At 40.1% G+C, this 16,838-nt stretch overlaps 1 protein-coding gene across 1 annotated transcript; it reads left to right on the top strand.

The window, feature by feature from the left end:
• The first annotated feature begins 2,891 nt into the window (after positions 1 to 2,891).
• LOC117535628 (myosin heavy chain, fast skeletal muscle-like) lies at positions 2,892 to 14,191 on the top strand. Its single transcript, XM_034200162.1, has 39 exons — positions 2,892 to 3,098; positions 3,174 to 3,317; positions 3,400 to 3,556; positions 3,649 to 3,676; positions 3,773 to 3,869; positions 3,980 to 4,072; positions 4,161 to 4,224; positions 4,304 to 4,402; positions 4,499 to 4,602; positions 4,713 to 4,851; positions 4,964 to 5,082; positions 5,336 to 5,485; positions 5,586 to 5,756; positions 5,855 to 6,155; positions 6,316 to 6,380; positions 6,480 to 6,567; positions 6,678 to 6,795; positions 6,878 to 7,001; positions 7,435 to 7,571; positions 7,651 to 7,906; positions 7,992 to 8,234; positions 8,317 to 8,493; positions 8,572 to 8,717; positions 8,810 to 8,900; positions 8,993 to 9,382; positions 9,505 to 9,631; positions 9,721 to 9,839; positions 9,927 to 10,123; positions 11,339 to 11,522; positions 11,633 to 11,798; positions 11,905 to 12,029; positions 12,129 to 12,437; positions 12,529 to 12,732; positions 12,840 to 12,965; positions 13,053 to 13,223; positions 13,311 to 13,415; positions 13,511 to 13,606; positions 13,757 to 13,888; positions 14,093 to 14,191. The coding sequence occupies exons 1-39, from the start codon at positions 2,892 to 2,894 to the stop codon at positions 14,111 to 14,113; spliced, it is 5,790 nt and encodes a 1,929-aa protein (XP_034056053.1). The 3' UTR covers positions 14,114 to 14,191.
• The last annotated feature ends 2,647 nt before the right edge of the window (positions 14,192 to 16,838 follow it).

Below are 16,838 nucleotides of genomic sequence, written 5' to 3'. Positions count from 1 at the left end.
TCACAGTTCACACAAACACACACACAGTCAGAAAGGGACACACATACACACACAAACACTGAACATCTCTACCACACACACACACACACACACGCACGCACACACACACAGACACACACACACACACACACACACACACACACACACACACACACACACACACACACACACACACACACCACACACACACACACACACAGATAACATCTCTACCACACACACCCCCCCACACACACAACAACACACACAAACACACACACACACACACAACACACACACCACACACACACACACACACACACACACACACACACACACACACACACACACACACACACACACACACACACACACACACACACACACACACACACACACACACACACACACACACACACAGTTCATACAGTTGAATGTTGGAGCTTCACTGTGCACTGCTGAATGATGTATGTGCAGAGTTTGACCCTTGAAGGCTGTTTCTTCTGCTCTGGAATGGAACATATTGGTTACATCCAAGCCTGACCACAGTGGTGGACCAGTATCCTGAATTAAACCAAATGTCACTGAAGGTGCAGCTTGACATGTTTAAGCTCCAGTACCCATTCAAATATAATTCAGAGGCCGCAGCTATTCTGAGGAGTCAGTTGCCTGAAGTCCGTGGCCTTTTCGACCAAGTAGAAGCCCTTATACGCCATCTTATGGTTGGTCCTGCAGCCTCTTCTGAAGCAGAGAGGAGCTTCAGTGCTCAGAGGAGGTTGAAGACCTGGCTGAGAAGTACAATGATGTAAATTCGCATTAAAAATGTAGCAGTCTGTCACATTCACAAGGAATTGCTGGATAAAGTCAGCAGGGAAAATATTTGCCAGGAGTGTATCCTTGCGAATGAGTACAGGAAGCATGTGTTTGGTTCTTTTAGCTGAGAAGAGCAGAGAGGACAGTCAAGGATACATGGAGAGATGGGATAGAAGGGATAGATTGAGGACGATGAAACATTTTCTTTATATTACAAGTTTGATTATCTGTTGTTTCCTTCGACCTAAGCCATTATATTACGTTTTTCTATTTTTACCTGTTTTTGGTTTGTCTGGTCATATTTTGAATAATTTTTTATATTACCATAAATAAAAGAAGAAGAAAAACTAAAGTGGAAATTGAACCTCACATTATTTTAATTTGAATTCTGAAAATGTTTGACTTTATGAAATGATTATCTCCAGTGTTGGCTATCGGCCCCTATATTAAATAATTAAGAAAGTAAGACAGCTTTTCCTTATACATATTTTAGTATTTTTCTTTCTGGCAGAATCTATCTTTATGGCCAACAACATTTTTGCCTGTATTTATTATCACCATAGTCCCTTAATGTTTGTAGAAATGCAGGAAACGGGATTCATATCGAGAAATGTTTTATTGGGGAGAGCCACCAGACCCCCTGTTTTGTGTCCCCCCCACTTCTCAAACCAAAGTTACACCCCTGCATCGGCATGAATTGCACCCCCAGTTGAATGTTATGCACCCTCTATCCAAAAAAGAGAACGGAGCGAAAAATACAAACAACAAATTGTGTCAGGTGCGCGTGACCTGCCCCGCTGCGTGTGCATCATTTCCAAAGTGCTTCCATAGCAGTGACAAACATCTGTGGATAATCATGTAAACGAAAATGGTGAAAGCAACCATCACTAAACGCCTGCAACACTGCATCTACTGCAGACAATAGCAACAGGTCAGCTGGGAACATCACGTTACCCTCCGTCGTGGACACTTACTTAACCCCGCCTGACTCGCCGCCTTTGCCACCGGAGCAGCAGTCTTCGTCGCCCGAAACACTGCCGCCCCTCGGCGACCCGCAGGTGCCAGGAGACAGAGCCTGACCAGGTATATCTAAACAAGTACTCATCTGTACAGTGGGATAAGGCGTTCATTTAGCAGCTCGTGCTATAAAAATAGACAATGTCTAGAATATTCATGTCTAATACTGCTGCACCCCCTGTAATCTCAGATGCACCCCAAGTATTTTTGTTCTGGAACCGGGCCAAAATACAAGAAGTACTGTCAGCACCTGTTCCAATCGATGCCTGCTGTCCACACCATATTTGGCAACGGTCCATATTTAACCTCGCTGCGTAAGCAATACGCCAGATTGTATATAAGGGGGCCCCAACAGGACAGAGGCGGTGTGGTGGAAGACTTTTGGAGACTTCAGCTTGTGGTAGGCTTACTTTCTGCTGTATAACATTTCAATGCATTCTGTATTTGCTCAATGTGTTTAAAATATAAATTAATTGTAAAAAATATCATGAACAATTTTGTTGATTTAAGACCAATATGATATCTTCTCAACAGGATTGTGGAATATTTCTGACTTTTCAACAAGAGTGGAACAGGTATGAACATATTTCAACTACATTACATTTGTAAATATATTTTATTCCGTCAATCTAAGTTAGAAAAACGTTTTAATGAGCTAATTACTTTTAACTCCATACTGGAATGTGTTCTGGTGCACAGGAAAATAATTGAAGTTTGGACTGTTACCAATCCACATTTCAGTTTACTTCCTACCTCTGAGAGCAAAGCAGCTGACCCCCACACTGCTTCCTGGGCCCTGTATAGTATCTGCCCACTGCTTCTAATACTAGGATAGGTTAAATTCAAAGAATACATTTCACTGAGTGCGGTGCTGTACACATTTGTGTGACGATTTAACGAGAATTTGATTGAATCCTTTCATTTCAATTTCAAGGACAATTCTATTTAATGGGGATATGTTTATTTTTCTTTGATGACAGACATTCTGGGCTGTTGAATCAAATTGATTGAAAACATTAAAATAAGTAAGATTAATAACATTTATCTTACTTGTGTGTACTTCACAGAAATAAACTGCCACCATGAGTACCGACGCGGAGATGGCCTTGTATGGCCAGGCTGCCATTTACCTTCGTAAGCCAGAAAGGGAAAGAATTGAGGCTCAAAACGCACCATTTGATGCCAAGAGTGCTTGCTTTGTGTCTGATGTCAAGGAGCTGTACGTGAAGGCAACAATCCTCAAGAAAGATGGTGGCAAAGTCACTGTCAAAATACTGGGAACTGAGGAGGTTCGTATCATTAAATCAGTGTGTACAAGGAATTCAATTTGATCATTTGTCATTGTAACACATTTCCTGTTCTAGGAGAGGACAGTGAAAGAAGAGGAGGTCTTCCCATTGAACCCTCCCAAGTATGACAAGATTGAGGACATGGCCATGATGACCCATCTCAATGAAGCCTCTGTGCTGTATAACCTCAAAGAGCGTTATGCAGCATGGATGATCTACGTAAGACTAATTGCCTAATGAGACTGAAATTTTTTTGCTGGAAACATGAAGTTACATTTAAATTCTCTGTGATATATTTTAGACCTACTCTGGGTTGTTCTGTGCCACTGTGAACCCCTACAAGTGGCTCCCAGTATACGATACTGAATGTGTAAGTGCCTACAGAGGCAAGAAGCGTATGGAGGCTCCACCCCACATCTTCTCTGTCTCTGACAACGCTTATCAGTTCATGGCTACTGGTAAGTCATTACCACTCATTTAAAACGCATCAGTATAGGGTTTCAGTTTTTAACATGTACTTGATTGGTTTATGTTTTTTTTACTTTTACAGATAGGGAAAACCAGTCTGTCTTGATCACGTAAGTTTGTAACATTTACAATTGTGCCAATTTAGTTTTAATTAAGATTAATCAAACATATTGGTCAAGTTCTTAATAATCTCTGTCTCTACCTAGTGGAGAATCTGGTGCTGGAAAGACTGTGAACACCAAGCGTGTCATCCAGTACTTTGCAACAATCTCAGTTTCTGGACCCAAGAGAGACGAATCAAAGGTATGTTACTCTATGATGATGACGATTCAGGATTCTTTATCTTTAGAAGTTTTTTCAGGGATGAACAAATGAAGTTGTTTCCTGACAGCTATTCTTATCCTGGATTTTAGGGGTCACTTGAGGATCAGATTATTGCAGCCAATCCATTGCTTGAGTCTTATGGTAACGCCAAAACTGTGAGGAATGACAACTCTTCTCGTTTTGTAAGTATAGAACAGTTTCTACACACGAGAGAAGCATTGTTACATTGCACATGTGGAGGGACATTACTGATTATGTTATTTCAAACAGGGTAAATTCATCAGAATCCATTTCAACACAGCTGGCAAACTGGCTAGTGCTGATATTGAGACTTGTAAGTAACAATCCTTATAGTGTATACAAACTACTGTAAGTAAGATTTAGCCTGGCACTGACATGTTCAAAACTTGTAGATCTGCTGGAGAAGTCTAGAGTGACATTCCAGCTTGAGCAAGAAAGAGGCTACCATATCTTCTACCAGATGATGACCGGCCACATACCAGAGCTCCTTGGTAAGGAGAATTAGATATTGCAATTGTTTCAACCTTATTAGAGTTTTACATTTATAAAAAATATCTACTGACATGTTTATCTTTTTTGGATTCTAGAACTGGCACTCCTCACAACCAACCCCTACGACTTCCCCATGTGTAGCATGGGTAAGATCGTTGTGGCCAGCATTGATGACAAAGTGGAGCTGGATGCCACAGATGTGAGTAATTTTCAATTCAACCTATTTAAATAGACTTTGTGAAACAAATGCAACATCATTACAACTCTTTTAAGAACTTTTGCTTGAACAATTGTGTTTTTTGACATCAGAATGCTATTGATATCCTGGGCTTCACTCATGAAGAGAAGATGAGCATTTACAAGATGACCGGTGCTGTGCTTCACCATGGTAACATGAAGTTCAGGCAAAAGCAGCGTGAGGAGCAGGCTGAGCCTGATGGCACAGACGGTGAGTATTTACTCTTAGCTCAAAGCTTAGAGCTTGGCAACAACATTGATACATTTCTTGATAACGTTGTGTTCATCACAAATTATGATGGACATTTCTGAATTATTTTCAGATGCTGACAAGGTTGCTTATTTGCTGGGTCTGAACTCCGCTGACATGCTGAAGGGTCTGTGCTATCCTAGAGTGAAGGTCGGAAATGAGTATGTCACCAAGGGACAGACTGTGCCTCAGGTAAACAATGATGGTCAATATCGAACCTTCTACTGTTTATAAACAAAAAATGTAGTACAGATTTCATTAGGAAAAATATATGTGATGTCAGTTGGCATTTTCTGTACTAGTTCTAATTGAATTCTAAATTCAAGGGTGTCTTTGATTCCATTTTTGTTTAGTTTTGGAATTTTAGTGGCATGTATCTTGAAAATAATATAATATACCAGTTGTAAATGTCAAAAATGAAATCACATCACTTTTTTTCTTTAAGGTCAACAACTCAGTGCCTGCCCTGGCCAAGTCTATCTATGAGAGGATGTTCTTGTGGATGGTCATCCGTATCAACAATATGTTGGACACCAAACAACCTAGACAGTTCTACATTGGTGTGCTGGATATTGCTGGCTTTGAAATCTTTGATGTAAGCCAGAGTTTGAACAATTTAGCAGTTGATACTTTTCAATAAATAATAGTTCTTATTGCCTTGTAAGAGATTATGAAGATGATATGTCCTTTTGCAGTTCAATACATTGGAGCAGCTGTGCATCAACTTCACAAATGAGAAACTGCAACAGTTCTTCAACCACACCATGTTCGTCCTGGAGCAAGAGGAGTACAAGAAGGAGGGTATTATCTGGGAGTTCATTGACTTTGGTATGGACTTGGCTGCCTGCATTGAGCTGATTGAAAGGGTAACCACTTCATTTATTATATCATACATCATATGTAACTGTTTTTTTATTTGTTATAATGTATCACTAAATGATATACCTCTTTCAACCTTTTCAAGCCCATGGGCATCTTCTCCATCCTTGAAGAGGAGTGCATGTTCCCCAAGGCCTCAGACACATCCTTCAAGAACAAGCTGTATGACCAGCATCTTGGCAAAAACAGAGCATTTGAGAAGCCAAAGCCCGCAAAGGGCAAGGCTGAGGCCCACTTCTCCCTGGTGCACTATGCTGGTACCGTGGACTACAACATCTCTGGCTGGCTGGACAAGAACAAGGATCCCCTGAATGACTCTGTCATTCAGCTGTACATGAAATCCTCAGTGAAACTGCTGGTTTCGCTGTATCCTCCAGTAGTTGAGGGTAAGATAGTAACTACAGTAAAGACATTTAAAACCAGAGATGATATGTACTTTTTACAAATCAAATGTATATATGTATATTTGTAATTTTATTTTATTTTAACTCATCAATTATTACTTGTTTATGCTAATTTGTTGACATTCTAACAAAACATCAACAGATACTACTAAGAAGGGAGGCAAGAAGAAGGGTGGTTCTATGCAGACTGTGTCCTCACAGTTCAGGGTAAGCTTTCTCAAAGCAAACATAACTAATAAATCTCTGTTTAAACTAAAACTCCCAATTGTGGCATTTCATGACATGAGACACCATTATGGATTACAGGAGAACTTGGGCAAGCTGATGACTAACTTGAGGGCCACCCATCCTCACTTTGTGCGCTGTCTGATTCCCAATGAGATAAAGACTCCAGGTACATATACAACAGTATTGATGACTGGTTTGGTTTTTAATTCTGTGCTGCATCAACAAAAATCCTACTATTTATTCAAATAATTAAATATATAAAAAAAATTTGTACAGGTCTTATGGAGAACCACCTGGTTATCCACCAGCTCAGGTGTAATGGTGTCCTGGAGGGTATTAGAATCTGCAGAAAAGGTTTCCCCAGCAGGATCCTCTATGCTGACTTCAAGCAGAGGTATAATGTTTTTATACATATAATTTTAACCTCTCATTATTACAATATAATGCTCCTCCTGACAATAAACTCTTTCATATAGATACAAGGTGCTGAATGCAGCTGTCATCCCTGACGGTCAGTTCATGGACAACAAGAAGGCTTCAGAGAAGCTGCTTGGGTCAATTGATGTTCCTCATGATGAATATAAATTTGGACACACCAAGGTAAGTACTTTACATTTACTTCATAACTGAGCTAATGAATATTTACCAAAGACGCTGTACAGTGTATTTGTTGTATGTTACTGTGACTACGGTAGTATGTATTATACATGTAATTAATTAAACTACATCAGGAGGTCAACTCTGGTAGCCTTTCTTTTTCCATCCCGGCAAATAAGAAAAAATTAAAAACAATACTTCCTTGATTATGATGAAACAAGTAATTAAGACTTGGCCTTAAAACCATTCCATCCAACCAAAAACCATCATGCAAATACGAGTCACATATTTCATTTTGTTTGTTTGCTTGTTATACAGTGTTTCAAGTGTTCATTACTTGAATTCATCATTTATTTGCTGACAGACATTTATATTTCCCCTCCTCGAAAAAAAGGTATTCTGATTCTGAAATAATTTGTTGTTTCTGTTTGTTCAGGTGTTCTTCAAGGCTGGCCTGCTGGGTACCCTTGAGGAGATGAGAGACGAAAAACTGGCATCACTGGTCAGAATAACTCAGGCTTTGTGTCGCGGTTATCTCATGCGAACAGAGTTTGTCAAGATGACAGCAAGGAGGCACGTTGAAAATTGCTAATTCTGATCAATGGTGTAAAGAAAAAATAGATATTGTCTAAAACCAATTTTTTCTGTGCAGGGAAGCCGTATACACCATCCAGTACAACGTGCGCTCCTTCATGAATGTCAAACACTGGCCATGGATGAAGGTCTACTACAAGATTAAGCCTCTGCTGCAGACAGCTGAAACTGAGAAGGAGCTGGCAAATATGAAGGAGAACTATGAAAAAATGACAACTGACCTGGCTACTGCCCTGGCCAAGAAGAAGGAACTGGAGGAGAAGATGGTTTCCCTTCTGCGGGAGAAGACTGATCTGGCTCTGCAAGTAGCATCTGTAAGTAAACGTCAACAGACAAATACGCTTTTTCATGTTTGTGAATATATAAGAGCTAACATGTATTCTTATGAAAATGGTCTAGGAAGGAGACAATCTGTCTGATGCTGAGGAGAGATGTGAGGGACTCATCAAGAGTAAGATTCAGATGGAGGCCAAACTCAAAGAGACAACTGAGAGACTGGAGGATGAAGAGGAAATGAATGCTGAGCTCACTGCCAAGAAGAGAAAGCTGGAGGATGAATGCTCTGAGCTCAAGAAGGATATTGATGACCTGGAGCTTACCTTGGCCAAAGTGGAAAAGGAGAAACATGCCACTGAGAACAAGGTTTGTAATCAATTATCTGTCCATTAGTTAGTGAGATTATAATTATTTATTTGTATTAACAAAATCTTTCTTGCACACTTAGGTGAAGAACCTGACCGAGGAGATGGCCTCTCAGGATGAGAGCGTTGCTAAGCTGACCAAGGAAAAGAAAGCCCTTCAGGAGTCTCATCAGCAGACTCTTGATGACCTGCAGGCAGAGGAAGACAAAGTCAACACTCTGACCAAGGCCAAGACCAAGCTTGAGCAGCAAGTGGATGATGTAAGTTTACAGTCACTTGATTTGGCAAAGCAAGATTATTCTTGAACATGATCATTAAAAATGTATACCTTTGTTTAGCTTGAGGGTTCTCTGGAGCAAGAGAAGAAGCTGCGTATGGACCTGGAAAGAACCAAGAGAAAGCTTGAGGGTGATCTCAAACTGTCCCAAGAATCCGTCATGGATCTTGAGAATGACAAGCAGCAGTCTGATGAGAAAATCAAAAAGTAGCTTAGTTTTTCTGTTTAAACAACATACATTTTTTTAAAGAAGTTTTCAATTGCATGAACTCAATGGACTTTATCAATTTTGTTCACAGGAAGGACTTTGAATGCAGTCAGCTCCTTAGCAAGATTGAAGATGAGCAGTCTCTGGGTGCTCAGCTCCAGAAGAAGATCAAGGAGCTCCAGGTGAGATATTGTGTTACACTTACTATATACATTTACTATTATGTATAATAAAGTGAATGATTGCTAATAGAGAAAACATCTACATTCAACAGGCTCGTATTGAGGAACTGGAAGAGGAGATTGAGGCTGAGCGTGCAGCTCGTGCCAAGGTTGAGAAGCAGAGAGCTGACCTCTCCAGGGAACTTGAGGAGATCAGTGAGAGGCTGGAGGAGGCTGGAGGTGCCACCGCTTCTCAGATTGAGATGAACAAGAAGCGTGAGGCTGAGTTCCAGAAGCTCCGTCGTGACCTTGAGGAGTCCACTCTGCAGCATGAAGCAACTGCTGCTGCCCTTCGCAAGAAGCAGGCTGACAGTGTTGCTGAGCTGGGAGAGCAGATTGACAACCTCCAGCGTGTCAAGCAGAAGCTTGAGAAGGAAAAGAGTGAATACAAGATGGAGATTGATGACCTCTCTAGCAACATGGAGAATGTTGCTAAGGCAAAGGTACACTAGCATTACATGCTTTTTTAATTATATTATATGTTACCAATATGAATATAGTACATCATGTAAATTATTTTGTGAATAAAATCTGATCACTAATCTTGTTTATTTTTCCTCATTAGGGAAATCTTGAAAAGATGTGCCGTACTCTTGAGGACCAACTTAGCGAACTGAAGACCAAGAATGATGAAAACGTCCGCCAAATCAATGACACAAGTTCACAGAAAGCACGTCTCCTGACAGAAAATGGTATCTACATGTTTTTGGTGAACCATCTGTGGAGTATATGATTGAGAAACGTAACACAAACTAACGTATTATAATATTTTTCACACAAGGTGAGTTCAGCCGTCAAGTTGAAGAGAAGGAAGCTCTTGTCTCTCAGTTGACCAGAGGCAAGCAGGCCTCCACACAGCAGATTGATGAATTGAAGAGACAGATTGAGGAGGAGGTTAAGGTAAGAAACCATCAAGATAGTATATATTTGTATGATTTGTTTGTGATTTAGAAATTGTGTAAAGGTTAACAATATTTCTTACAACAGGCCAAGAATGCTCTTGCCCATGGCCTGCAATCAGCCCGCCATGACTGTGATCTGCTGAGGGAGCAGTTTGAAGAGGAGCAGGAGGCCAAGGCTGAGCTGCAGCGTGGAATGTCCAAGGCCAACAGTGAGGTGGCTCAGTGGAGATCGAAGTATGAAACTGATGCTATCCAGCGCACTGAGGAGCTTGAGGAATCCAAGTGAGTGACATTCAAACTGTTAAATGGCCAGAAGTAGTGCTGCGTACCTGGACTGACATTCAGGTTCAGGTCCGGACTCAAGTCCAGAGGTTCCGGTTCAGGTCAGGACTTATAAGTCCGGACCTGAACCTGGCTTGTGTCAAGTTGTGTGAGTAACTAAAGTGAACTTATTGTGAGCTAATTATCATAATCAACTCAAATTCAAACTCGTCAGGTTTATTGTGCTCCCTTCCAACTTGTGTCTACATTTCTCTACAAAGTACAAATGTAAAAAAACAACTTTTTGCCACTAAGTCTACAAATGACTTATGACAGCAACTACAGTGAACTACTACAAAGTTCAAACATTTATTTCATTTACCAAACTAAAGTAACCAAACAGTCCCTGAGCTGACTGAGCCTAAATCCTTAAAACGTTGCTGAAAGGTAGAGTAGACTATACGCATTACACTGTTACACACCTACTATACAGTATACACTGTAGTGACTGTACAATCAGAGTGTACTGTACTGTCTGTACACCATGTCTTTTCTACAACTCTACATGTGTACATTATACAGTACATACTACATACATAGTGATGTACATACTGTTAGAAATTAAAATCAATGTTGATATGGCGTAATTTAGAATTAAATACACTATTTAATTTAAATCAGTTTTATTCTGAAAAAACCGGAAGTTCACACTATTAACTTAATACTTTTATTCTGAAAATTATTCACTTCCGGTTAGCATTAGCATGTGGCGAAATGCTACGTTTTTAAACCGTGAATCGAAGGTGAAATGACATGTGATGTTGTACACTGAGCACACTGGGATTAGCACTCATTGATTGACGCTGAATAACGTCTATCAGGGAATGTTTAAATAACCACAGACACCAGAATATACGTAAGTGCTAGTTTTTTTGTGAGTCCAAGTACCGGTTCCCGACGTTCCGGTTTTAACCGGACTTTAACCGAAACTTTTTACAAGTCCAGTACCGGTTCGGTACTAGCCAGAAGTGTAGCATTTAGCAAAAACTCTACTGATTCCTGAATTGCTGGTAATAACATTAGTATTTTAAAATGTGTATAGCTTCTTACTTTGAGGCCAATCATTTAGATTCATTAATACGGTAATTAGTTGTTTCATATATACAAATATAACTAGAAAATAACTTGTAACTTTATGAGTTTAACTGAGCCACAAATACCTCCATTTTCAAACAGGAAAAAGCTTGCCCAGCGCCTTCAGGAGGCTGAGGAACAGATTGAGGCAGTGAATTCCAAGTGTGCTTCTCTTGAGAAAACCAAACAGAGGCTCCAGAGTGAGGTGGAGGACCTCATGATTGACGTGGAGAGGGCCAATGGCCTTGCTGCCAACCTGGACAAAAAGCAGAGGAACTTTGACAAGGTAACACAATTTACTGTGTTTGGTCAAAACACACAAACAATGACATGAATATTTATTTTGCCCTGAGACTTTAACATAACCAAACAAACTGTATGCATTGTATTATTCAGGTGTTGGCAGAGTGGAAGCAGAAGTACGAGGAGGGTCAGGCAGAGCTTGAGGGAGCACAGAAGGAGGCTCGTTCTCTCAGCACTGAACTGTTCAAGATGAAGAACTCTTATGAGGAGGCTCTTGATCATCTGGAGACCATGAAGCGTGAAAACAAGAATCTGCAACGTGAGTTCTACATAATGTCACAGAGTTCAACATGAGTTGGACATTTTGTTGATATTTTACCATTTAAGGCTCAACAATATGATAAACCCCATGTATCTTTCTGCAGAGGAGATCTCAGATCTGACTGAACAGATTGGTGAGACTGGCAAGAGCATCCATGAGCTGGAGAAGACAAAGAAGCAGGTGGAGACAGAAAAGACTGAGATCCAGACAGCTCTTGAAGAGGCTGAGGTATTTCTTTCCTGGGAGTTCATAACATTAAAAATCATTGACAAATATATATCAGTGTTTGAAGGCAAAGATGAGTGTTTAATTGTTTGATTTCATTAGGGAACTCTGGAACATGAAGAGTCTAAGATCCTGCGTGTCCAGCTGGAGCTCAACCAGATTAAGGGTGAGGTGGACAGGAAGCTGGCAGAGAAAGATGAAGAGATGGAACAGATCAAGAGGAACAGCCAGAGAGTGACTGACTCCATGCAGAGCACTTTGGATTCTGAGGTCAGGAGCAGGAACGATGCCCTGAGAATCAAGAAGAAGATGGAGGGAGATCTGAATGAGATGGAGATTCAGCTCAGCCATGCCAACCGCCAGGCTGCTGAGTCCACGAAGCAGCTCAGGAATGTGCAGGCACAGCTGAAGGTATAGAAAAGGAACAGTTTATTTTCCAACTATGGTAGATTGGGCTACATTTTGGCATTCATGTATATATGTCGGATTTTTTTCTCACTAGGATGCACAACTGCACCTTGATGATGCCGTCAGAGCCCAGGACGACTTCAAGGAGCAGGCTGCTATGGTGGATCGTAGAAACGGTCTTATGGTGGCTGAAATTGAGGAACTTAGAGCTGCTCTGGAACAGACAGAGAGAAGTCGCAAAATTGCTGAGCAAGAGCTGGTTGATGCCAGTGAGCGTGTTGGACTTCTGCACTCTCAGGTGAACAAACCTAATCATTTCAATAATTCAAGAATCAAATACAATTTCAACTAACATGAATATTAGGCATGTGATGACTTAAGAAGCTAAATATTTGTACCTTTTAGAACACAAGCCTTATGAACACCAAGAAGAAGCTTGAGACAGACCTGGTCCAGGTCCAGAGTGAAGTGGATGACACTGTGCAGGAAGCAAGGAATGCAGAGGAGAAGGCCAAGAAGGCCATCACTGATGTAGGTTTCAATGTCATGTGTTCTTACTTTTAACAGCCATTTTTTTTGTTGATATTTCTAATTAACATGTTTTTATGTCTCCTGTAGGCTGCTATGATGGCTGAGGAGCTGAAGAAGGAGCAAGATACTAGTGCTCATCTGGAGAGGATGAAGAAGAACCTGGAGGTTGCTGTTAAGGACCTGCAGCACCGTCTGGATGAGGCTGAGAACCTGGCCATGAAGGGTGGCAAGAAGCAGCTCCAGAAACTGGAGTCTAGGGTAAAAAAAGTCATACTAAGATGTATATAGCTGAAAGAAACCTTTGAAAACAAGCTGGATACTTAATGTTTTAATGTTATTCAAAAGGTGCGTGAGCTGGAAGCAGAGGTTGAGGCTGAACAGAGACGTGGAGTAGATGCTGTTAAAGGTGTCCGCAAATATGAGAGGAGAGTTAAGGAGCTCACCTATCAGGTATGGTTACTTTCATAGTTAAAATGTACAGTACCAATTCATCTAATATAGAAACCTTTTAAAATATTTAAACATGCAAATCTAAATTGGAACAGACTGAAGAGGACAAGAAAAATGTTGCCAGGCTGCAGGATCTGGTTGACAAATTGCAGCTGAAGGTGAAGGCCTACAAGAGGCAGGCTGAGGAGGCGGTAAGGACAATATATACATTGTTTTGTAGATTTGTCAGATTTATTTTTACCAGCAAATATTGCTGATTGTTAAGATTACCATCACATTCTTATATTATATTTTAAAGTGTTTGAAGGTTTCTGTACCTTAAACTATGTATCTTATTCCAGGAGGAACAAGCCAATACTCATCTGTCCAAGTGCAGGAAGGTTCAAAATGAGCTGGAGGAGGCTGAGGAGCGTGCTGACATTGCAGAGTCCCAGGTCAACAAACTGAGAGCAAAGAGCCGTGACTCTGGCAAGGTAACTATAAAGACATTTCAGCTTTTATGAATGAAAATGTAATTAAATATCTCTTAATGCAATACTTAAGTCTTGACAGAACAAATATAGCCCAAATCTTTATGAAATGAACGACAGAGAAAACATTCAGATGTATGCAGAGTATGATGTTTATGCTTGTGCATATACACTGTATGTATTTATATTTTGTTTGTTTTTTTACAGGGAAAAGAAGCAGCTGAATAAAGCACTTGAGTTGATTGGCTGTTTCTAATCATATAATATGATGTGAAATATACCACAATAAACGTTTTTGATCTTCAATGGAATTGTCTTTCTTATTTGTATTCTTTACTTTAATCTTCTTCTTCTTCTTCTTCTTCTTACCATATATCAGTTCATTGGGGTTCACTGATGCTCACAGTCTGGTAATTTCTTTGTAGGAGCCATATTTTCTGAACATGTGGCAAAATTGTCAGATATAATCCTCAATACATTCTTAATGGGACTCAGTTCTGCAGTTGGTTACCATGGTGTTGCTGGGCAGATTGGGGCCACACACCTGAGTGACATCATCTAGTCAGAGCAGACACGCCCACAGACAGACTGGTACACACACACACACACACACACACACACACACACACACGCATTGACATTTTACCAAAAGCAGCTAACGTTTTTAAACTGTAAAATGTAAGAGGTTTATTTCTCCTTCAAAACAATGGAAAGGCTCTCCTTTCGCAGCACATCTCCGTGGAAACCTTTGATCTCTGGGCTTACACACACAGGTGTTTCATAACGTTGTCACCTCAAACACAAACAAACAGACTGGAGTGTATAGACTGTCTCAGCCTATTATTTTCTGTCTGATGGAGACTTCATACTGTCTTCAACATGTTCCACATATTTTATGCATTATTGGTGACGTTTGGTTTTAGTTCAAAAGTTTGCAGTTAAAATATTCTGATGCTTTTCAAAGTGTTTTTACTTTCTTTTCTCTTCTTAATACACATTAATTCACTACTACTTACATTTAATATTTAACTCCTTCAGCCTACTTTCAGCTACAGAAACAATTCAACTATTAACTTATTCAGCTATTTCAGGACATTGAGGCATTTTGTTGTTTATACCTTTTTTAAACCTTTTCTTTTAAATATTAAGCTTCTTCACTATTTTTTCTACTCTTCCAGTTTAACATTTGACTTTCAAGTTTTCAACAAATTCCTTGCAATGCATTTGAGCTGTAACAATTTTGATTCAAATCATTTCACTTTTCTGCATTTCTCCACTAAGTTCAGCAACACACTTACTTGGTTTCTGTAGCAAAAAACAGCTACAGAGACCATTCAACTAATACAATATTCAGCCTTTTCTGCATTTTCAGCTAAATTCAGCCACAAATGTTCACAGTTTACAGCATTCGCACGCATTTTCAGCAGAAATGCATTTTCTAGTTTCAACCAATATTTTGGCTCTCAATAACTTCAGCATACTTTCAGCTACATAAACCATTCAAATATCAAACTATTCAGACTGTTCAGCACATGATGGGAAACTTTAACTTTTTCAAAATATTCAATACTTTTTGAAATATTCAGCTTTTTAAACTCTTTTTTTAACATGGAACTCAAAGGGAAGAACCTTCAAATCCTCTTGTAAGTACACCATGCGCCAAGTGCTTCTCCTTCCACATACCTTCAGTTAGAGACTTCATTCCAACTTTAAAAAGATCACAAGACATTAGGCTATACAACTTGTATTCAGATCTTTGATATCTTTTACAGTTTTGACTTATCAACGTTTAAGTTTTGGTACATTTTCAGGCGTAACATTGTCACTTATGGCGTATCTCCACTACAGCGCGGAGCGTGGTTTAAGCGTGGCGTGCCATGCTCGGCCCGTTTTTGGTTGCTTTTCCACTAGGCGTAGTTCAGGCTAGCGGGTACTTTTTCACAGTTTTCTGGCTCTCCAAAATCGAGGTTCTTTCCGGGCCAACAACCGGGCTGAGTGTGCTAAACTAGTGAGAGAATCGCTGGCAACTACAACAAAATTAACATATTTGACCGTGATTTAATTGTAATACACATTTCAAAATGATGCCGAAGTAAAAACATAATGATACCGGTTAGTAAAAACCATGAATTAATGCTTTGACAAGTCTGCAGAAAAGACGGCAGGCGAAAAACCTTTTAAAATGTGTGTTGTCGATCGGCTAAGCTAACGTTGTATATGCTCCGACCGTCCACACTCACAAAAAACGGCCTATACAGACATAAATAAACCAGCGACTGTATTCGCCATGACACAGACAGTCTGTGGTTTGTACTTGTTTAACTTTTCTCTAGTTTCTGAACAGATATGAGGAGCTGTGAGCTCTGAGGGCTAACAGCTAACGGCTGATGTTGGTTTTGTTTTTCACATTGAAGATGACGTCACAGCTCCGCCTACACTGCGTTACTATAGTTACTACCCCAGTTCCTAAACTGTAATGGAAACGCAGCATAAAGTGAGCCTGGCCTACCAAGGCCTAACTATAGCATACTAAGCCATGCGAGGCCCTGCAGTGGAAATGCGCCATTAGAGTGTAGAGGGTCTTAAATATCTTCGGAAAAAATATTTGAAAACTGCTCTCAGAGCTAAAATATACACTCTATTCAAATAATTTCAAAAGATTTCAGGAGCATAATTAGTCTGGCCTGCTCAATTGCCTTCATCATATCAAACGGACCAACCGTTCTGGCCCAATAGAGATCTGAGTGACAAAAAGTCCACCTACCTATATCAGTTCATTGGGGTACCCTGATGCTCACAGTCTGCTATTTTTTTTTTTATAGAAGCCATAGTTTTTGAACAGGTGGCAAAATTGTCAGATATAATCTTCAATGCATTCTTAATGAGACTCAGTGCTGCAGTTAGTGTTGCTTGACAGATTGGGGCCACACACCTGAGTGACATCATCTAATCA

Source organism: Gymnodraco acuticeps, unplaced genomic scaffold (assembly GCF_902827175.1).
Source record: "Gymnodraco acuticeps unplaced genomic scaffold, fGymAcu1.1, whole genome shotgun sequence".
Classification (NCBI taxonomy): Eukaryota; Metazoa; Chordata; class Actinopteri; order Perciformes; family Bathydraconidae; genus Gymnodraco; species Gymnodraco acuticeps.
This window is presented reverse-complemented; position numbering and strand designations above follow the sequence as displayed.